General features: G+C 34.3%; 2 protein-coding genes across 2 annotated transcripts; both read right to left on the reverse strand.

Annotated features, from left to right (window-relative positions):
• Positions 1-615: 615 nt before the first annotated feature.
• On the reverse strand, positions 616-3,735 carry LOC133199664 (uncharacterized). Its single transcript, XM_061335537.1, has 5 exons — positions 3,721-3,735; positions 3,255-3,444; positions 2,879-3,039; positions 2,573-2,670; positions 616-847 (listed from the first exon to the last, which is right to left on the reverse strand). Exons 1-5 carry the CDS (start codon positions 3,733-3,735, stop codon positions 616-618), a joined length of 696 nt encoding a protein of 231 aa, XP_061191521.1.
• Positions 3,736-15,481: 11,746 nt separating this feature from the next.
• Positions 15,482-21,705, reverse strand: LOC133199430 (F-box only protein 32-like). The gene is made up of 8 exons (XM_061335235.1): positions 21,476-21,705; positions 20,249-20,336; positions 19,979-20,071; positions 19,713-19,806; positions 18,538-18,707; positions 16,745-17,010; positions 16,559-16,631; positions 15,482-16,052 (listed from the first exon to the last, which is right to left on the reverse strand). Exons 1-8 carry the CDS (start codon positions 21,601-21,603, stop codon positions 15,966-15,968), a joined length of 999 nt encoding a protein of 332 aa, XP_061191219.1. The 5' UTR covers positions 21,604-21,705; the 3' UTR covers positions 15,482-15,965.
• Between the last annotated feature and the right edge of the window lie 805 nt (positions 21,706-22,510).

A 22,510-nucleotide genomic window follows, 5' to 3' on the forward strand; every position in this document is an offset into this window, starting at 1 on the left:
AGATGACCATTGACAAGGCATGAAAATTTACGAGTTCCATATTTATTGAAGAATTGTCTATGATGTCAAAAAGCTGCTCTTTAATTTATATTTGGGAATGGTTGTATAACATACACAAATTTATGTAACCCGGATATTACCAAAAGCCCTTGACCTACTGATTTGACTTTGAATCAAGATTGAGACATTGGCACTAACATATCGAAGTTTAAATCAATTTGAATTCGTTGTGGTCCAAACACTTTTTTAATACTATTTCAATACCAAGTGACCTTGGGATATGACCTTTAGTCAGAATATATGTTAAACCTTTCAGTCATACTGAAAATTGAATCCGTTCCAATACAGGGTGTGATACGTATGGCCCAGGTACAATTTTGTGACAGGCAGACAGAAAACCATGCCAAAACCAACACGTCTTCCCCATTGGCTACTTCTTAAAATGTCAGAAATTAAGAAAACCCCTACAAATGCCCTTTAATGAAAGTAACATGATTTGAGAGAAAAAAAAATGTGTTGTCCTCTCCACCCAAGCTTAAGAAACGGGTTTAGAATTCTTCTGGATTTCAATTAATTCTCTTAACTCTTAATTCTTTTCTAAAAACAATGTCCAAATCATGTTAACAAATGTCTTGTAAGATATAACAAAATATATAAAAGAAGTGAGAACTTGTTGATGTTGCTCCTGTAGTCTGATGCAGCCTCGTTTTCGGCAATTTGAGGAAGTGCTTTGAGTTTTGGACACTCCTTTGAATCATCTTGGTCGCTGCTTTTTATTGCCACGTACCGAATTTCTTCGCTATCGTTATTTACATACAGGTTACCATGACTACCTATGATGGTGGCTCTGAAAAATAATCAAAAGTAAAAACTGAGGAAGAGCCAAACTTGTCTGTGTACCTTAAAACACCAAAATTAGGTTAGTGTCTGTGAAAAGCTGTTGCAGAAGTACAATTTCAAGAACTACTCAAGAATAATTCGGTCTAATACATGTACAGTGTATGTAATTTTACTATTTAAGGTTGTTCCTAAAGACGGCAAAGCTTTTTTTGAAAAAAGCTATACTTGTTAGTGTGTGCGAGTTGATAAATGAAGCCGGCTTTACAAGGATTGTCACGTGCTTCAATGTCAATTATCACTCCATATACACCAAAAATGGATGCTTAATCCAAGTACATCAGAATTTTTGCTTTAAAGGGTTGTTTAATTGTTTGTTTACTTCTAGAATTTTTTACTCATGTTATGACGCCACGCATAGCCGGTGAAAGGCTGCAAATTCTAGGCGCTTCTGGTCATTGTGCAGTGCATGGGGTATCTTTTACGTACCAACACTAATGCAACACCATTGTCCGTCCATGTACCGTAGTGGACATGCATGGACCCATACGTAAGAATCATCTCCTAACTACGCGACTCTAGAACGAAACATTCTAACCACTATGTCGCGCGGACGATTATATAAAGGGTGTCAAGAGAAGCAAAGCATAACAGAAACCGCCACGACTAAGAATAAATCGGATAGAATCGACAAAATTCAATCGGCAATGATATTGATTTTTCCATTTAAGCAGGTTCAATTTGAAATTATTAGAAATTTGATAAACATTCTCCATTCTAATTAAAATTCTAACGTCGAGCTGTTGAAATCTTTGTGAGGTTAGAATGTAAATGAATCATAAATTAAGTTTAACTGTTGTACTATTTTTTTTATATTAAATTCCTATATTCAAGAATGCTCTACATAATCTCCAAGATGAATTTTATTGTAGTGTATGATTTGATTGTCGACGGAGATTGTGAATTTTCCATACTTGTTAAATGGCGAGGAACCAAACGCAATGCTCAGTTAACGCCGTTTCAAAACAACATGGTTCTTTGATTTAATTGGTGTATAGATTATTACCATCAAATGTACTTTAAATCACAATACAGCTTCCTTCAGAACCAAAGGGTAGCTAAAAGTATGAGGAGATTTTTGTATACAATTAAATCAGTTGTTCGGGTGTAGATAAGACTTTAAATGGAAAGAGATCTTTGAATTTTGGGAGGGAGGATTGTTTGCTTTCAATATAAATCTTTAAAAAATACTAAAAATACAGCAGATATCTTGTTAAGTTTATCTTAAGATCACATCAGCGGCACTGTTGACAATTTATAGTTGGATTTAATCTTCTATACATCTTTATATGCGTCGACCAATATGTTTTCTACCTTAAGAGCGATACTTACCATGATATGCAAATACGTTTAATTATAACTGATAATTTAAATAAAATACGAATGGTGCCCAAATGCTACAAGTGTGTAAGAATGCTACATCAAAATGAGTTTTTCTTTTCGATGCAACGAAGATATTTGCATTTTCATATACATGTATACTCGTACAAGTGTAGTATACTGAAACAAACTATTCAGCAATACAACAATGCCAAAAAAGATTTACAATTTATATATTTGCCTCCATGTGAAGAGGAATAAAATCAGCAGATATTCAAGCCATCCTCGTGATCTAACAATTGTTCTGTTTTTTTTTTTGTTTTTTTTTTAATGTTTAATGCCATGAAATAAATACCTAAATCTGAGTTTTCTCTTGGTGTTGGTAATGATAAAATTGACTTCTATTTTTCCTTGGTAAGGTTTACCTGTCCAGTGTTTGGTCGAAACCGCACCCTGAAATAAAGAGAAACATCCTTAATTTTACTCTTCTTATAGTAAAAAAAACCGCGACCTGAAATAGGACGAAACATCCTTAATTTTACTCTTCTTAAAGTAGACAAATCCCCGCCTTCAAATAAGATCGAGAGACATCCTTAATTTTATTTTCCAAATAGTAAAACAGCGATAGAATCGAAATTCTTCACATCTCTGAGCGAGTTACCTTTGGATTTCTTCTGCAGTTGAGGAATTTGAAGTAATCATTTCCGGGAATCATTTCGAACTCTCCCACATTGTGATCGACATCCGGTCCCTCACATCCGCCCAATCTGGGCTGCAATAACACTCCAATTATCGGTCGATCTGTCATGTTTTCCACACTTACTGCAAAAAAAATTAAAACGAACACTGTTTATGAAATGGATAGAATGATTCTCTATTAAGGTTCTAAAAAAGAGATATTTCGCATGTAAAATTCGTTTTTAACCTTCAAAAGGAATTTACCTTAAACCCTCATCCAACATATAAGTAAATGGGAAATGGCTAGATATAGCGCTTCTATTCAAGTAGTGAACATCTCTGGATTTTTTTTTTCATACCTTGAATGTGATGCATTGCTTCATGGTAAATTGTGTCACTAACAGCAACTTTAAATAGGTTTTTGTCCTTCCTCGGGGGTGATCGTGACCCAGAGGGAAGCATAGTTCGGCACTCTTTGTCTGTGTTCTTAAATGGAGAGCTTTCCTCACTTCTATGGACTAACAGTATGCAAAGACACGTTAGTACCGTCTGTAAGTAAATATATCCGTGAGATTATTTCATCTCCACAACAAGTAAGCCTTAATTACAGCAAATTTACGAATTGCTCTAAATCTTATCAACAATTTAATAACTCTTTCTATGACCTTGACCCTATTTATGTTTAAATGAATATGCATGTTTCCCTGTCATCTACAATTTTAACTGAAAGGGTCATAGGTACTTACATACTGTGTTCACAAGAATAACAAGAGGCCCCTGGGCCACAACGCTCACCTGAGTAACTTTGGCCCTGCTGTTCTTCACCAGACTTTCCCCCATGTAAAACACCTCTTGTGGTCCTATCCTATCCCAGGGGTCATGATTTTAACAATTTATAATCTACACTACCCCAGGATACTTCCATATAAGTTTCAGCTTTTCTGGCCCAGTGGTTCTTGAGAAGAAGATTTTTAAAGATTTTTTCTATATATTTCAATGTAAAAAATGGATTCCCTATTGTGGCCCCGCCCTACCCCCAGGGATCCTTTTTTTTTTTTTTTTTTAAAAAATTAGAATCTACACTACCCCAGGATACTTCACATAAGTTTCAGCTTTTCTGGCCCAGTGGTTCTTGAGAAGAAGATTTTTAAAGATTTTTTCTATATATTTCAATGTAAAATTTGGATTCCCTATTGTCGCCCCGCCCTACCCCCGGGGGTCATGATTTTAACAATTTAGAATCTACACAACCCAAGATGCTTCCACATAAGTTTCAGCTTTTCTGGACCAGTGGTTCTTGAGAAGAAGATTTTTAAAAATTTTTTCTATATATTTCAATGTAAAATTTGGATTCCCTATTGTGGCCCCGCCCTACCCCCGGGGGTCATGATTTTAACAATTTAGAATCTACACAACCCAAGATGCTTCCACATAAGTTTCAGCTTTTCTGGACCAGTGGTTCTTGAGAAGAAGATTTTTAAAGATTTTTTCTATATATTTCAATGTAAAACTTGGATTCCCTATTGTCGCCCCGCCCTACCCCCAGGGGTCAAGATTTCAACAATTTAAAATCTACACTACCCCAAGATGCTTCCACATTAGTTTCAGCTTTTCTGGCCCAATGGTTCTTGATAAGAAGATTTTTAAAGATTTTTTCTATATATTTCAATGTAAAAAATGGATTCCCTATTGTGGCCCCGCCCCACCCCCGGGGGTCATGATTTTAACAATTTAGAATCTACACTACCCCCAAGATGCTTCCACATTAGTTTCAGCTTTTCTGGACCAGTGGTTCTTGAGAAGAAGATTTTTAAAGATTTTTTCTATATATTTCAATGTAAAACTTAGATTCCCTATTGTGGCCCCGCCCTACCCCCGGGGGTCATGATTTTAATAATTTAGAATCTACACTACCCCAAGATGCTTCCACATTAGTTTCAGCTTTTCTGGCCCAGTGGTTCTTGAGAAGAAGATTTTTAAAGATTTTTTCTATATATTTCAATGTAAAACTTGGATTCCCTATTGTTTCCCCGCCCTACCCCCGGTAGTCATGATTTTAACAATTTAAAATCTACACTACCCCAGAATGCTTCCACATAAGTTTCAGCTTTTCTGGCCCAGTAGTTCTTGAGAAGAAGATTTTTTAATGACCCCACCCTATTTTTGCCTTTTCTTGATTATCTCCCTTTGTAAGGGGGCTTGGCCCTTCATTTTTACAATTTAACTCCCCATCACCCAAGGATGTTTTGTGCCAATTTTTGTTAAAATTGGCCAAGTGGTTCTTGAGAAGAAGTTGAAAATGTGAAAAGTTTACAGACGGACGGACGGACAGACAGACAGACGGACGGACGACGGACAATGGGTGATCAGAAAAGCTCACTTGAGCTTTCAGCTCAGGTGAGCTAAAAACCTTTAATAATTTTAGGCTTGACCTGATTTCTTTTGACCAAAAGAAAATGCATATCTCTTCTGATCATCTACCATCCCTGTGCCACTGAATCCGCAGAATTGTTAAAGGCACATGGACACATTTGAAGTTTACAGTCTTCAAAATTTTTGGAAGAATTTAACGAATTATATACTGTATACAGGGAAATTTTCGCCCCCGTTTTATTTTCGCCCCTTTCGCCCTACCCTCATTTGGGCGAATTTAAAACGGGGCGAATTCAAAGAATACAGTATAATTTCTTAAACAAAACTATGAGTGGGCGAATTTAAAACGGGGCAAAATTGTTTATAAGTGTGAAAGGGCGAAAATAACCCTGTATACAGTATTGCAAAAGCCTATTAGGCTGATATATAATAAAAATCTATATAGAAACTTCTATGTGAAAATTATTTTGTAAAAACTACGGGCATGTTTGATTACCAAACATCCTTGCACTTTCGTAAACTAAAATTTATTCAAAATATTTAAGGAAAAGGGGCCCGGAAATCTGAGGTAAATTAGTAAAAGACATTAAAACTAGAATCAAGAAAAGTAAAGCCTAATGTGTAAGAAAGCAAATCCAGCACGCCAATGGTGTCAGTTTGTGGTCAGTGATGTGAGCAATGTCAGCAAATCGAACACACCTGGTAAAAGTAAACATTAAACAAAAAGAGTCGTGCCAATGTTTACAAATACAAGTGTTCAGTGTAAGGTTATAAAGATTGCCGATAACATTGAGTATTAAGAATCTTCATGTAAGCTCAAATAACGAAACTGAAGCTGTGTTTGAAATAAAAATAGAAATTTCAAATTTTAAACAGCAATGCAAATATTCCATGCGTCGCCCGCGTGGCGCAGTGGTTAGAGCGTCCGCTCTAGAGTCGCGAAGTAAGGAGTTGATCCTTACGTCGCGGGTTCGAATCCCACTGTGGGACGTGGAAGACCGGTCTTTTGGATGAGACCGTGTAAACCGAGGTCCCGTGTCGCAGTTGGTGCTGGCACGAAAAAGATCCCTCACTGCTCAATGGCCGTAAGTGCAGAGTATAGGACAAAATTTGCAGCTCTCCACCGGCAAGTGGTGGCGTCTCCATATGAGTGAAATATTCTCGAGAGGGACGTTAAACAACATACAAACAAACAAATAAACAAATATTCCATGCCCCTTTAAGAGGGATGGGTGACCAAGGCCATTTTTACTAAACTCGTATATACCCTTTTAAACCTCCTGGAAAGGAGGAGTTCTGCATTAAAATATAGTAAATTTCACTATTAAAGTTGACATCCCATCTCCACCCCCTTTTTACGAAAAAGTTGGGACTCGAAATTATTTAACCAAGAAATATAATTAACCTTCTATCAACTAAAGATACGGAATCAGAGATGAGGTAACCTCTGTAAACACCCAGAGGCCATGATGGCCCAGGAATCAAATACAGAACCGTCCACTTGAATTGTAGTTCTAATATTTTATTTATTTATTTATCTATTTATTTATTTATTTATTTTATTTTTATTTTTATTTTCTTTTTTTTTTCTTTTTTCTTTTTTTGCTAAATAATTATTATGTTAAGGCGTCTGGGTGGTCAACAAATTACCCAACAGATTCACCTTAACATATGTGAAATATGATATTTTTTTTGCAATACGCTACTATTTAGTACAGAGGAAAAAAAATCATATCTGGATTAAAAAGTTTCCAAATTATAACTCAACAATTCTTAAACACACTTTACATACTTTTTTTTTGGATCGTCAAGATAATTTAAAAAAAAAAATAGAATTGCGTCTCATATTGCTTTACATTCACAGGATACACTTTACAATATCTAATTACTACCAATTAACAATCATGTCAGCAGAGTCTGGATTTTGCCGCGAAATTTGCACTTTCGAAGCAAATAATTTGCATTCTCAAACAATTTGCATTCTCAAATAATTTGTTTGTTTTTTTTTTTTTAAAAAAGCATAAAATTACATCTTGAATGTAACTTTATTTATGCAAAGCTAAAAAGAACGAAAAAAATGTCCTACCTTCATTTTTTTTGTCTTGGTCAATGTTTATGAGCTTAATTTCTTAATGAACCTTGTTATTACTTTTTATACTAAAAGGTTTGAGGGCCGTAATTAGTTAACTGTCACCAGTGAAAGGTTGGATAAAAGTGGGCCCTCCAAACGGAATGAAACATACAGGGTTGGTCATCGACTCCCAAACTATTGGTCTACCGCTATATTTGGTCTGAGGTGGTCCAGTGAATAATTGTACCTTAGTGTCATTATTGTCAAGTATGAATATCTTGATAAATGGCAAGTTATTCTAACACATTTTTATTTATTTGCTCATATCCGGTAATTAGAGTAAACAGCCTCTAGCATGGCATGATGACTGGGCTTATGGGATGTGAATTGCGACCAAAAGAGTTAATGTAGTAGAAATGTATTGTCTAAATTCCAAAAAAAGATGATATTTGACTGTCTTTTTTATGATCGACAAACTTCACATTTTTTTGAGTTTGTTAGTTAACGGAAGTTATGGCTGATCTGTGACATTCTTTCTTTTACGAGGGTCATGTCATAAGTCAAAGCTCTACGTGTTATCTTTTGGGGGATTAAAGTTGCTTGATTCAACTGTTTATTAATGTAAACATATTTGACTACCCCCCCCCCCCCCCGGAAAAATATTTATCGTTTGCAGATAAAGGAAATACGAAATACAAATGGTCACTTCAGCATTTATCGAAAATGCAATTTTACAACCCTTCTAGACCCTATTGATAATGTAACACATTATTAAATCACGCGTATAACACTTGCAAAAGGGTGCACTTTTGAAACTTGTGTGAGAAAATGGCATCAAGGAACAGTACGTTTCTTGGTGTTTGGTTACGTAAAAATAGTAATATAACTGTAATTACACACGACGACCGACGAATAAAAAGTTTGATGTTTATTCATTGTATACACTCGAAAAACAAATTATGATAAAAAGATATGACAAATAAACAAAGCATTGCTTAAATAATGTTGTCACAACTTTGATATTACTTAATGAAGCAGAATACCTCTGACGGCACCTGACAGACAAACAGGTAAACAACTTAATTAAATTTGTTACAACTTTTATTATTTTCATGTTTGTAAATTCGCTCGAAAAATTCACTTAAAATCAAATAAAAGGAACAAGATATGTAAATAACCGCGTCACAAATTTGGGTATACTCAGTATATTATTTAGTTTTTGTTGAGACATTGGCTCCTTGGGGAGGTATATGGCGACCCTTTAATGTGGTGTGAAAATTAGCGAGAGGATTACACTAAGTGACGTTTCGCTTACCCCTTATTATGGTTTATAATTCAGTCTTAAAAGCAAATCGTTTCTACGAAATTAAAGGATTAAGCGTGGCAATGAAAAATAATTTTAACCCGGGTTAATATTCTTACATTAAAATTAAGCAGCAGTTCAACGTATATTCGTTAAAGGGAATAATTTATTTTAAATTTCCGTCATTTAAATTAAGATTCTAATGACAGAATATTGGTATGATAACCTGACAACACTTTCAGTCTATTTTGATCTATTTCACAGTTGCAATTCAAGTTAATAAAGTTCACTCTTCAGTTTAAGAGGTACAGTTTCTCGAGAATGGTTTGCATTTTCTTATTTTAATAAAGCACACATAATAAAAAAAACTTGCATTTTACGAATACTTGTACCATGACAAATGACAAATGAAAGAAAAAATTAACAGTATTCTCAATACTTTGAGTATAAAACACACAAAAAATATTAATATTTTTTAAAGTATAGTGTTGAACATTTCTGCTTTACCAAAACTAATTCCCACAGAAGCTTGACTGCAGTGTAACAAAGGATATCATCACTGCTGAATCCGAATGTTTTCTGTTACTTTCTCTTTCTACATCTATATGCGAGTCCTTGTCCTCATTTTAATAATAAAATATATGGAGGTAACGAACAGTATTCAAGCTCAAAAGTTCATTCAAACAATACAAATCAGGAGCAGAGCAAACACGAACCTCAAAAACATCAGAGGTGGGATCAGGTGCCATGGAGGAGTGAGCATTCCCTGCCGACCGGTCACATCAGCCGTGTGCTCCTTGTCATGATCGGGAAATAACGGGAAAAAAAATCTGCCGACAATTCAGTGGGAAAAAATAGTGGCCTAACAATTAGTATGAAAAAAGTTAGTCAGCATTTGACTTAATGATAGGTTGTATTTGCTGACAAGGTCATTGTATCGACCGTAGAACTTACAAAATGATTACTTTAAACGAGACTGTTGATATTCTTGTTTCATCAACTTGTTTGTCAATAACATACCTCGTTTTAGAAATTGTTCATACATAGAGCAACATACGTAGAGCACGCTCTTGCGAGTCGAATCAACTGAGAGATGTAAACCCAATATGCAGATGAAGATAAGGGTATAGTAAGTAAGTAAGTAAAAGTAAGTAAATTATTTATTATAGTGACATGTGTATTATACAGTTATACAGTGTATTTTACAACAATATACTTAGTTTTTTACACCCGGCCCAAAGGACCTATATGTCACTGTTTATATGTTAACAATATACATATATACAGGCACATAAATGAAGATAAATTATATTAAAATGTTCTTTTTGTGAAATTCTGACGAGTTTTAAAAGCGTCGAATATAAAGTTTGCAGAATGTCTGGGAAATTTACATAAAATATCTGAAAAGAATGTATCATCTGAAGACAAATTTGACAAATTTTTAAAACCTATTTTACGAAAGAAGTCTATCCTTTTAATTTCATATAATTTACAGTGTAGTAAAAAATGTTTTTCATTTTCATTTCGTTATTTTCGCAAAACTGGCAAATTCTGTCTTGGGGTGGCTCAGATTTATAACATGCAGTTTCAATTCGAAGTGGTAATACACTGCAACGAAACATTGCCATAACTGATCGGACAGGTTTCGGTGAATCCATACTAACGTACTGCTCCAGTTCATATTGATTTTTAAAAAGACGGTAAGTTCTTATATAGTTTGGAAATTTTTTGTAAATCTTCAATCCATTGTGTTTTAATTTTCTGACAGAGGAGTCTTTAATAATAATAATAATAATAATAATAATACTTTATTTAAAGAGGGTAACCCGATTAGTGCAATGCACTAGTCTTCCTCGGGGCCCTCTAAACATATTAATAATAATACAATTATGAAAACATTGTACAATAATTAAATAATACAACATGACGTAAAAGTACAAGTACAATTAAAAGTCTTTCGGCAAGTTCTATGCTGCATGTTGATAAGTTTGTGTTTGTATACGGCATATTCAGAGAATCAAATAATAGTTTAGTTTTTGAGGTCCAATTTGTTCTGTTATTTTGATTCCGATCCCAAAGGAAAATCTTCTTCGTCAGACGGTCGTTTTCTAGTGTCACCAGACGATTCCAGAATCGCAAGACGTTAATCTGATGTCGATAGTAGCATGGCATCCAACCACATTCTCCTTGGATTGCAATCAATGGGGTAAATCGGTGTACTCCTAAAAAATACCGCAAGGCGCGGGACTGCACCATCTCTGCACAATAATAATTTGTGGTTCCCTAAACTCCATTGCAGTAATCTAGAATAGGAGCAACACAGTTGAGAGATAGCTTTTCAAATGTTTCAAATCCGTCCATTTTAAGGGAGTGAATTTTAGATATCATAGATCCAAGAGCTCGTCCTCCAGATTTTCCTAAATTTTCGGCATTTTTTTTTTAAAATCAATATTCTCATCAAAGATTACACCTAAATATTTGTAAAAAGGTTCATAAGCTAAATTTTCTCCTCCTAGATAAAATGTATGAGTACTTCTTTTTTTTGCGTTTTTTCACAAAGTGAACTATTTTGGATTTATTTGGATTGATTCGAAGACGCCATTTTTTACACCACGAGTTCACAACATTGAGTATGTCCTGCATGTTCTTTTCGTTCGGAGAAATGATTGCGATATCGTCCGCATACAATAGAATACTTAAATTAAAATTTTCTTCAATCTGTACTCGTTTATTTAATGCTTTGATGGCCGTAGCGAGATCATTGATGAAAAGCGCAAATAACGTGGGCGACAAATTATCTCCCTGTCGAACTCCTGAAGAACACTCGAACCACCCTGTTTAGCGGTCTCCTATCCGGATACAAGATTCAGTGTTAAGATAGAGAGATTTTATTGCATGATAGAAGTTTCCATCGATACCATGCTTCAGCAGACTAAATTGTAGTAATTCTCTGTCGACCGTATCAAAAGGCTTCATAAGTAAGGGAAGTTGACGATTGAGAAATTAAAGTCATCACGTTTATCATATTTAGCTTTGTTTTTAGATAACCATTAACGTCTTTTTCTCGTAAAACATCCAAATATAAAACAGATGAGTCAGACTCTGTGGTATCTTATCTCAAGCTCACTGGGATATATCGTGTCGACAAATGAATGGAAATAACTATTGTTATTCAATAATACGTCATCGATAGGCCTATATCTATATGTCGAGTTGAAGGCCACAGCATGAGTTTTCTTTTTCTCATGCATAAGATCTTAAATAAATTCTGCTTATATGAATACAAAAATAGGTCTGCTAATAAGGGGGCGCAATTGGTATTCATGGGAATTCCAACAGATTGTTGGAAGACCTGGTCTCCAAAAACCAAACAGATATTGTCAATCAGAAACTCAAGCAACTTTTAATATCACCTTCAGGGTACTTGTGTGTAAAATCAGAATGTTTTTTAACAAAATAATTTTGCAAATGACCAATGACAAGGTAAGTAAATTGTGAAACATTATTTTAAGCTTCATCAGTTGAGGACAAATGTAAGAGTCCAGAAGCGTCAGTCAATTCCACCTAAAAACATTATCTTCATGCATTTAATTAATTAAGATCTTGCTAAAAAGTCGGTAATCAATAAAAATGCATTGAACCATTGAGGAAGTTTTATTTCAATAGAGAATAATACATGGCAAAATCTGTATCACACCCCATATCAACCCGAGACTCCAATATCAGCCCGAAGGCCGAAGGCCAGAGGGCTGATATTGGTCGAGGCATTCCAGTGAGGCATAAGAGGCATAAGAAATGAAATAATTATAAATTAAACAAATAATTATTTTGAATAACATAAAATATCTTATGAAAATAACAATTCAAATAAGCTTCATTAACAATAGAAAAAGATCCAATGAAAAATACAAAGATGTTCTGGAAAAGTGTAAAAAGGGCGAAATAAAGGGTGCTGATACAGGGTGTGTAATACAGGGTGTGTAATACAGTGACTCTGGACTTCTGAACTCGTGTGATGCATTGTGTTTACAATTAAAACAGAGGTTCACTCAATCATTTTTCTGATAAACATACTGTTAAGGATTCTCTATACACTGATGAAAGATGGTTTTAGGCTTTTGAGAAAATTACATCGTATAAATATGAAAATATTCATTTTCAAAATAGGGTACCTGTGATTCTCCCACGGAAAAAGAAATTCCATTAATGACAACACAATATTAATAAACAGAAATCTCTGCTGCTTACTAAATTAAATAGAGGAAACATATGCAAATAAAGTATTCAATTACTTAATCCTGGTATTATATAATGTTAAGAATACTAGTTCTTGAACTGGCTACAAACGTGTATTAACGGCAGTCGCTCGAACTGTATAAACGTACAAAGGAATTGGAACTCCCCAGTATGCAGTGTGTAGAGATCAGTATTTTAGTCAAAATCAATTATTTTGGCAAGAAACGGCTAAGTAAAAACCAGTATATGGAAATAATATTTCTTTAATTAGGAAAGGAAGGATAAATGATGTATATATATATACTGATTAACAACTCATCAAAGTCATAGCTTCTTGTATTAGTACTTCTATTTAAGTATACATTGTTTCAGACATTCCATAATCTTGTCTCCTATTTCAACAGGAAAAAGAATGTTTCCATTCAAGATTGAGCATACATGTATTTTGAAAGCAATGCAATAGGCTTCTTAGGAACAAGGCATTTCGAAAAAAAATTACACACGGTCATTGAAATTTTGGTTACCTCTACCATTGGTACGCCCTTTTTAGAAGTGTTCACCTTTATTAAGAATAAAAACAAGTCACCGTAAGAATAAATTCATCACAAATTACCAACAAAAAAAGAAAGAAAATCTAACTAAAAACCAATAAATCGTCCTCAGTATTAACTGCAGAGTTTCGGGCTAAGGAAATTAATACGCTTGAAGGCCCGGACCATTGTTCCTTTTAGGTTTACCCTTGATATATATCAGCCTCTTTTTCCGGTAAGTTATTTAAGAAATTGATTTCTAAGCCAGGTATCTTAACATGTTGGGTTTTTCTATGTTTTTCAAAGCATACATTGATATAATCACGCACCATTAGTATTCATTGCAGATTCTGACGAATTCTGAAGATCAAAGACGGCAAGAGATTTACGTGTCACTTAATCAAGGAATTTTTCATCTCAAATCAAAAGCGCAAGTTTGTAAACTGTAGGCAAAAATAGGTCAATGCAAAAGGAAATGTAGTTCAAACATTTCTATACATAACAATAGCCGATTCTTGGGAAAATGACAGAACCCAGAATTTCAATTAAAAGAAGTTTGTATTCCGTTATGCAACATTAGCCTGTTCTGTGATGTGTGAATCTAAATCGTGCATTCTCACAACAGATTGGATTGTGCATCTGAAATATTACTTCATAATTGATTCAGGTTTTAGGTTTCGCTGTTGTCTTTTTGTATCTATTCAATGAAAATGCCTTCTCACTCGATAAATCACGATAGATGAAATGGGAATCAGAGACCCACCACGAGGGAACAGACTCTTAAAGACAACGTTCTTATATTCTACAGAACAGGGGGTTTCAACAACCTTCTATTAGCTTATAATATACTTTCAACAATCTCCTATATGAAGCTTATACGTCCAACAACCTCCTGTATGCAGCTTATATATTCAATAATTTCATATATGCAGCTTATAATCTCATTAATCTCCTATGTGCAGCTAATACTTTCAATAATCTCCTAAAGCCAAGTGAAGAAAATAAACCGTGAATTTAAAAAACACTTGGCCACTCCAACCCCATCTATTATTTCCTGATTAAATCTATAATTGACAGAAAGAGGAATAAGTAGATAATTAGGTTAATTACTGGATTCTTGACTTTTGTTCAGTAATTGCTAAAACAAAATTCTGAACAAGTTTTTTTTTTAATCCTTTAATTTCAGATTGGCTTTTCTCAGAATTCCAAAATATTTGCAGGAAAAAACAATTGTAAAGACATTGAGGAAATATCAACAACACTTATACATAAGATGTAATAAATTAAATTTGTCTTATTCAAAATTATTATTGGTATGGACACCTGTGAGAATTATGGCACAATAAAGTGCTAAAAAGTAATCACTCAACATTTCATTAAATGGAATTTTACATTTTCATGCTTTAAAAAATGTTATAAAGATTCCATTCTTTAATAGATATTGCTGTTTTTTAACATTTTATTATAAAAATTAGAGTATCCAGTAATAATAAAATCTAATATTCTGACAGAAATTAAGTCTTTATTTATGATATCATCTAACTTCACTATGTTTTGGCATATGACCTTAAATTTACATTTACCACTATGGAATTTAAACTTTTAACAGGATAATAAATCTGTATAAAGAAAATGAAGATTTTTTTTTTTAATTTAGATTTTATCATTATAATTGTCAATGAAAATTGTTATTCTCATAAAAATGTGGGTTTAAATGCTGGTTCCATCATCAAGATTGCACTTTCTGAGGGAGGTGGGGTTTACAAGTTAATACAAACACAGTTATTATCTTAGAATTGCACTAAATCATGTACCATATATACATATCAAGTACAGATAAGACATGTACTTATCATGTACAGACAATACTTTTGAAATGGAAAATATTTGAAAGCACTCAGTAAAGCAATAAAATACTTAATAATCAACACGAAAAAAAAATGCATTGAACTGACAAAAATGTTCACAACAAAATAAACTATGTAAAAATCACTCATACTAATATAATACATGTATATGATATTTACATATTTACATATCTTCAAGAATTTTGAAAGACAATACACATGTAAACTTTACACCCTTATCAAACTTTACAAAACAAATATATGAAAACAGAATTATGTATAGACTATATATACAACATGTATATTCTTACTTTGTGTAGATAGGAAAAAATGTCATGATCAGTATTATCCAGGAAAAAATGTCATGATCAATATTCCATACAGGAAAAATAGAAGAAGTCAATCCCAGAAACTATGTGAAGGCTCTAAAAACTTGAAAATACATCAGATATTGTACATGTATTATACTGAATGCTCATGAAGTTTTTCAATGATGAGGATTACACAAATACCATTTCTTGTGATAAATTAAGTTTCTGGGATATTTTTTGTAGTTTGTGATCGCCTTCCGGGGCTGACATAGTCATTGTAGCAGATCTTTTCTCATTTGGCAGTGACAAAAAAATCAAATCTAGATTGAGTTCTGAAACCTATGGAATCCCTCACTATTGGCCGATTAAGTCCATAATCAAAAAAAAAAATAATGCCCTCTACAGCAAGAACAGATCTAAAAAGGCCTCTGGAGAGAGAGGTCTTGACTTGCCCTCAGAGTCACTGAAGCATGGATGCCCAATGGACTGAAACAAAACAAATTTTTAAAATTAATTTTTTTTCCCTTAAAAAAAAATTACAAAATATTTGCCTTACCTGCCAAAAAAAAGTGTTTCACAACATGACAACATATTGCCTTACCTGCCAAAAAAGTCTCTTGCAGTGACAACATATTGCTTTACATGCCAAAAAAGTATTGACTTACCTGCCAAAAAAAGTGTGTCTCAGTGACAACATATTGCCTTACCTGCCAAAAAAGTGTGTCGCAGTGATAACATATTGCCTTACCTGACAAAATAGTGTGTCACAGTGACAACATATTCCCTTGCCTACCAAAAGTGTGTAGCAGTGACAACATATTGCCTTACCTGCCAAAAAAGGGTGTCACAGTGACAACATATTGCCTTACCTGCCAAAAAAGTGTGTCTCATTGACAACATATTGCCTTACCTGCCAAAAAAGTGTGTCACAGTGACAACATATTGCCTTACCTGCCAAAAAAGTGTGTCTCATTGACAACATATTGCCTTACCTGCCAAAAAAGTGTGTCACAGTGACAACATATTGCCAAGTGGTCTGTAAAGATGTCTTTCATCCCGAAACGCCTACAAAGAAATTGAGACATTAGAAAAGTTGCAGAGGGTGTTTCTCTCTCTCCTCTGTAATTTGTGCATCATAAGGGTTGTGTTTATTACTAGTATGTTTCATGGTTATTTACTTATAGCAGCGTCTATAGATGTACTTCCAGTTGATTTTATCCTCATCCAGACCAAGTTCATGTGGCAAGAAGACTAGAAGCTGGTGATCATTGAAGTGGAAGAAACAGAGCTGTTTCCATAGCAACATCTGTGAAGAGACCTTATGATTGGCTAAGTTTGCCTGGCCTGTGTGTATAATGTCAGTGTGATCTGAGAGTTTTCTGAAAATGCATCTCACACAATCCTCTGGTAAATCTTCAAACATTGGCTTCCCATCTGCCTGTCTCTGAAAAAAAAGTATAAATCTAATTAGACAAAATATCACATAAACTTAATCTTTTCTGGTCCAGTGGGTCTTGAAAAGATTTGAAAGATGCATTTAAACTTTCACTAATTCTAAATTATCTCTCCTTGAAATAGGGTATCATTTGAACAATTTTAATCCCCTTTACCCAAGGATGCTTTGTGGCAAATTTGGTTGCAAAAGATGAAAATGTGAAAAGTTTAAAGCAATGATGCCGACTACGATAGACAATGGACAAGTTCTGATCAGAAAAGCTCACTTGAGCCTTTGGCTCAGGTGAGCTAAAAATCAATTTATGTTTAAAAAATTTCACAAAGTTCATTTAAAGATATAATGAATTCCCAACAGTTTAGTTGGAACACATGCAGCCTATACAGTGTCATAACAGGCCCATGTCAGTTTCTATATCCTGGGTACATCTGACCGATTCTCTAAAAATGTGTTCTGACTGAACTGTTAGACCTTCTGTCTTGTGACTGATCTGTTTGTCAGATTGTCTATTTTATTTGCTGACTGACCTGTATGACATATTCTCTAAACCTGTCTGTTGACTGACCTATTTGTGCTGGTAAATGTCTAGCTTAGAGATCATTCTGTCTATTATTATAATTGTCTGTACACTGACCTGTTTGAGCTGGTATTTGTCTAGCTTAGAGAACATTCTGTCTGTATTATACCTTCCATTCATTGACTTGTTTGAGAAAGTATTTGTCTACCTTGTAGATCATTCTGTCTATATTATACCTGTCTAATCACTGACCTGTTTGAGCTGGTATTTGTCTAGCTTGGAGATCATTCTGTCTATATAATACCTGTCCAATCACTGACCTGTTTGAGCTGGTATTAGTCTAGCTTGGAGTTCATTCTATCTATATTATACCTGTCCAATCACTGACCTGTTTGAGCTGGTATTTGTCTAGCTTGGAGATCATTCTGTCTATATTATACCTGTCCAATCACTGACCTGTTTGAGGTGGTATTTGTCTAGCTTAGAGATCATTCTGTTTATATTATACCTGTCCAATCACTGACCTGTTTGAGCTGGTATTAGTCTAGCTTGGAGATAATTCTGTCTAAATTATACCTGTCTAATCACTGACCTGTTTGAGGTGGTATTTGTCTAGCTTGGAGATCATTTTGTCTATATTACACCTGTCTAATCACTGACCTGTTTGAGGTGGTATTTGTCTAGCTTGGAGATCATTTTGTCTATATTACACCTGTCTAATCACTGACCTGTTTGAGCTGGTATTTGTCTATCTTGGAGATCATTCTGTCTATATTATACCTGTCCAATCACTGACCTGTTTGAGCTGGTATTAGTCTAGTTTGGGGATCATTTTGTCTATATTACACCTGTCTAATCACTGACCTGTTTGAGCTGGTATTTGTCTAGCTTGGAGATCATTCTACCTATATTATATCTGTCCAATCACTGACCTGTTTGAGCTATTATTTGTCTAGCTTGGAGATTATTCTGTCTATAATTATACATGTCTTGAGACTGACCTGTTTGAGCTGGTATTTGTCTAGCTTGGAGATCATTCTGGACACCGCTGCCCGATGTTTGTTCCACAAACATTCACTGCCAATGTGAGAGTATTGTCCATCTGTCAGTGAGTTCACAGCACAGTTCAACAGTGCCTTCATAGCTGGTACATTTATCTCAGTCCTCAGCACTGTCAAATTAATTTACAGATCCATAATTATTTTGTATTGATTTGTTTTCAGATTGATGTATATTTATTTTATTTCTTCTGAACACATTCATTTTACATATTCCTGTTTAAATTTCTTTTATCCTGCCTACCAGATTTTACAATTTATGTTGAAAAAATTTAGAAAAATAAATATATATTTTGTTCAACATTCACCTGCACTATAAAACAAAACTCCCTTGCCAGAATTATTAACTCCAAATATAATATATTCAAATAGTATATTAAGATGAACTATACTCTCACCCCTTTTAAATCCCCTAGATGGCAATCATATTGTTCAAAGTTTTATCTTTAAAAATGTAATGCCTAACAGCCTGTATTGCTCAGAAGCTATTGGATTTGTTTGAACTGATGGTTGCTGAGTTAATGACATAACAAAACATTTCATTGCACCATGGCACCTTGGCATTTAATACTGTACAAGACTTCGTAGCAAGAACAAGACACATCATAAAGATACAGGCAAAACACACTGAAGTTACAATTCATATTATGCCCCAGACATGATTTATATAACATCACTAAGCAAAATTGGCCTTTGAGAAATGACCTTCAGTCATGAATATGACATACTTTACAAAATGGGCAACATCACAATCAAGTTTGAATTTATTCCAATCAGGGGCTCCTGTGTTTCAGACAATATTTCCACTGACCTTGACCTTAAATAAATGATCTTGAATTAAAATCATGGTTTTGATGCATTACAATAAAGGGCTCAAGAGCTTTGGATATATTTCTCTATAGATGAGCAATCAAAAACACGTCAAAAACAATGTGTCTCCTCCCAGCTGTGGGGGAAGGGACCATCAAAATCGATAAAAGTTCCAGTGTACTTGTAATTAAAATTTGTTTGATCGCTACGTAAAGGTGTAAATTAAACGGAGCAAATGAAAGGATTGTTATAGGTTATTTCAAATTCTCATTTGGATATGATTAACGCCTGCCAGGTAGTTTGTCTACCTTGATTTGTCATTTCCTCCAAGATGTTAATGATATTTTTCTGTGACGTCCCACTCAGATATCGAAAGTTCCGGTTTAGCAGCAGAAACATGAGCTATAGAAAGGAAATAGACATCATTTACACCAGAATTAACAGAATGTCATCAGCTATGTACAATAAATATTCAAAGAAATCGATGCGTTTTAGTTATACGTCTACATACAGTTTACTATTGGAAAACAGGAATCAGTTATTTTGAGATCAACAGGTTATTTAATTTCCCTACCTTTCTGACGTAATTGAATCTGCGGAGGTCCCTGGCGGCCCCCGTGATGTCCAGGTGAACAAACGCCTCACTCAGACTCGTCATCACCTTTCTCTACAAAATAAACATTCATTTTCTAATCCAATATTAAATATATAAAAATTATTATTTTGTAAATTTGTATGGGAGGGGAGCTACACGGAAATCTCCACACTAAAAAGTTGTGACTGGAATTGCAAGAAACGCATAAATACAATTTTACAAATATTTTAAATCAAATTTCGAGTGTACCTCCTTTGAAATCCCTTTGATGTAGTGAATATGTGGTTGATGTTTGTGCCATGTGTCATCCCGCTCAATGACGGCAAGCCGCAGTAATCTGAAATCAAGCAAAATGCTTCATATTGAAGTCCATGTTTGAGTTGATTTCATAAGAAAGACACGCAACGTAATAGATAGATGAACCCCTCCCCCCCCCCCAAATAATTATGCTTATATTTAGTAAACTATAGAAACGTAGCGCTAGCTACTTCAGTTAAGGATCTGATTCCTCAATAATCACCTCTAATGACTTTTTATTATGCCCCCCCCCCCTCAATAATAATAATTACTTCTGATTACCTTTTTTTGTTTACTATAAACGTCAAGGAATTTTTATTTGGAAGTGCCCCCTCCCCCCAACTGAAAATGTGCCTGGGGAAGTGGATATGCTGATAGACCGTCAGACCCTTGTGCTAGGTTTTAATTTCACTCGGTCTGTGAAGTACTCAATTTGTTTTTGCGATTAGAAAGAAAAAAAAATCATCAATGGGACAAAATCACATGATTTATCTTCTCTTAATTTTTTCTCTGACGAATATCATAATTACGTTAATCAATGAACCTGTTGAACAGATGAACAGAGACACGAATTTTTATACCATATTCTACTATGTAAATAAGATGCAATTTGTAAATATCAGTATTTAGTTACATCTTAATTAAGAGATCGTGCCCCCCCCCCCCCCCCCGAACGAAATAACGAAAATAAACGCTTAATTTATTATGTAGCAAAAAACTCCATGCATAAACCTAGAAGTAGATAATTTCTTATAAAGTGTTCAATTTTGCAATAATTTCAGTTTTCTGCTATTCCGATGCATATTAAATATTTTTAACAAAAATCCTGAAAGGGGGGGGGGTGTCACTGCCCCCATGAAAGCGTCTGTCAACGTAAATTAGTGGAAAACTGAACATTATTTGTTGTATAGTTAAGGGTGAGATGAGACTATAATTTAATACTATACTGTAACTCTCGAGCTGGGTATAGCAGGTGAGCAGTTATAATTAATATAGATAATTCATATATTAATTGATCTGTAAAGGTCGATCTCGATCTAGATTAATTAATTGTACATGATAGAGCCAGACAGAAATAAATATATTCAAGGAGTAACATACAATATTAATGGCATGAATATTAATCACATGCAAGAATTAATCTTTGGGTAGACTGATGGGTGATGTATACGTACGTACCTTGCCAATATATTTTCATTCATTCGCTCAAATATTTTGATTCGCCATAGCCTGAGTCTTTCCCATCCTTCGTTTGTCCGCACCCACTGGTCTCCCGGAGATCGCCAATCCCGACTTAAAAAGGGCATCCTCAATCCAATAAATTTACCTCAAAAAATATGTCTGCTTCAAGTCTTCTTCCTTTGTGTTTTGGTTAATGCGCAAATGTTTATGTTTATGCGGAAATGAGCAATTTGCTCGGCAGAGAATGAATTCAAGTGATTCCATTGGACAAGGCAACTTGAAGGTCGTTTTTGATTGGTCGGGTTAACTTTAATATGCTAATGCACGTGGTAATGTTTACATACATCAGCTGACTAGGTAAACAAAGTTACTAACACTCTTTACTGTTCTCCTCCAAATATTCATTACTGCATTTACAAAGTGCATTAAAGACTTTTGAAATACCAGTTCGTTTCCTAGAAAATATGACTAGGTCGAAATGCAGTTGAATTATTTTCCTGAAATCGATCCATCAATTTAATTCTTTGTCATGTTTGTGCATGTGTTTTTACATGTGTATAATATAACCATTTAAACCAGCTTTAATTTTGTTTTATTGCAAAAAAGGAAAAAATCCAACAGCACTGTAATGAATTTTCAGTAAATAATATTCATGCTGTACATAGCAAATGCTTAATTTATGGTTTCAAAAAATCCCATATTTTTGTAGAATACCCTAATGTAAACTTGATGGAATCAGTTGGATTCATTCCTAAACATGTTTGTACAGCAGCCAATTATAACTGCGCAGCGAGGTTGTCAATTGCATAAGCAATCAGGATATTTATATATTTAATGTAAATATACACAAAATACGGGCACTGTGGTGGCATTATTTCAGCGCAAACACAAAGAAAAATCGAGGAAATATTAATGACCCACAGACATCTGAACAAAGAAAATGCCTCATATTCCCAAACTTCTGTTGTTCCCAATTTTCATTATTTCTCTCTCTAAAAAAAAAAGAGATAATGGAGTGTACTCTCAGTCTTC

The sequence above is a fragment of the Saccostrea echinata genome, unplaced genomic scaffold (genome assembly GCF_033153115.1).
Source record: "Saccostrea echinata isolate AGI-Se365-2 ecotype Australia unplaced genomic scaffold, CSIRO_AGI_Sech_v1 ptg000034l, whole genome shotgun sequence".
In the NCBI taxonomy this organism is placed as follows: domain Eukaryota; kingdom Metazoa; phylum Mollusca; class Bivalvia; order Ostreida; family Ostreidae; genus Saccostrea; species Saccostrea echinata.

Excerpts from the sequence above, each read along its gene's own strand:
- LOC133199430 (XM_061335235.1), bottom strand. The coding sequence starts at position 21,603 with ATGCCCTTTTTAAGTCGGGATTGGCGATCTCCGGGAGACCAGTGGGTG. Across the intron at positions 20,072-20,248 it reads TCAAAGGGATTTCAAAGGAG|AGAAAGGTGATGACGAGTCT; the intron begins GTACACTCGAAA and ends TTTATTTTGTAG. Across the intron at positions 16,632-16,744 it reads ATCTATAGACGCTGCTATAA|GCGTTTCGGGATGAAAGACA; the intron begins GTAAATAACCAT and ends ATTTCTTTGTAG.
- LOC133199664 (XM_061335537.1), bottom strand. Across the intron at positions 3,040-3,254 it reads AGCAATGCATCACATTCAAG|TAAGTGTGGAAAACATGACA; the intron begins GTATGAAAAAAA and ends TTTTTTTTGCAG. Across the intron at positions 2,671-2,878 it reads ACTGCAGAAGAAATCCAAAG|GGTGCGGTTTCGACCAAACA; the intron begins GTAACTCGCTCA and ends TCTTTATTTCAG.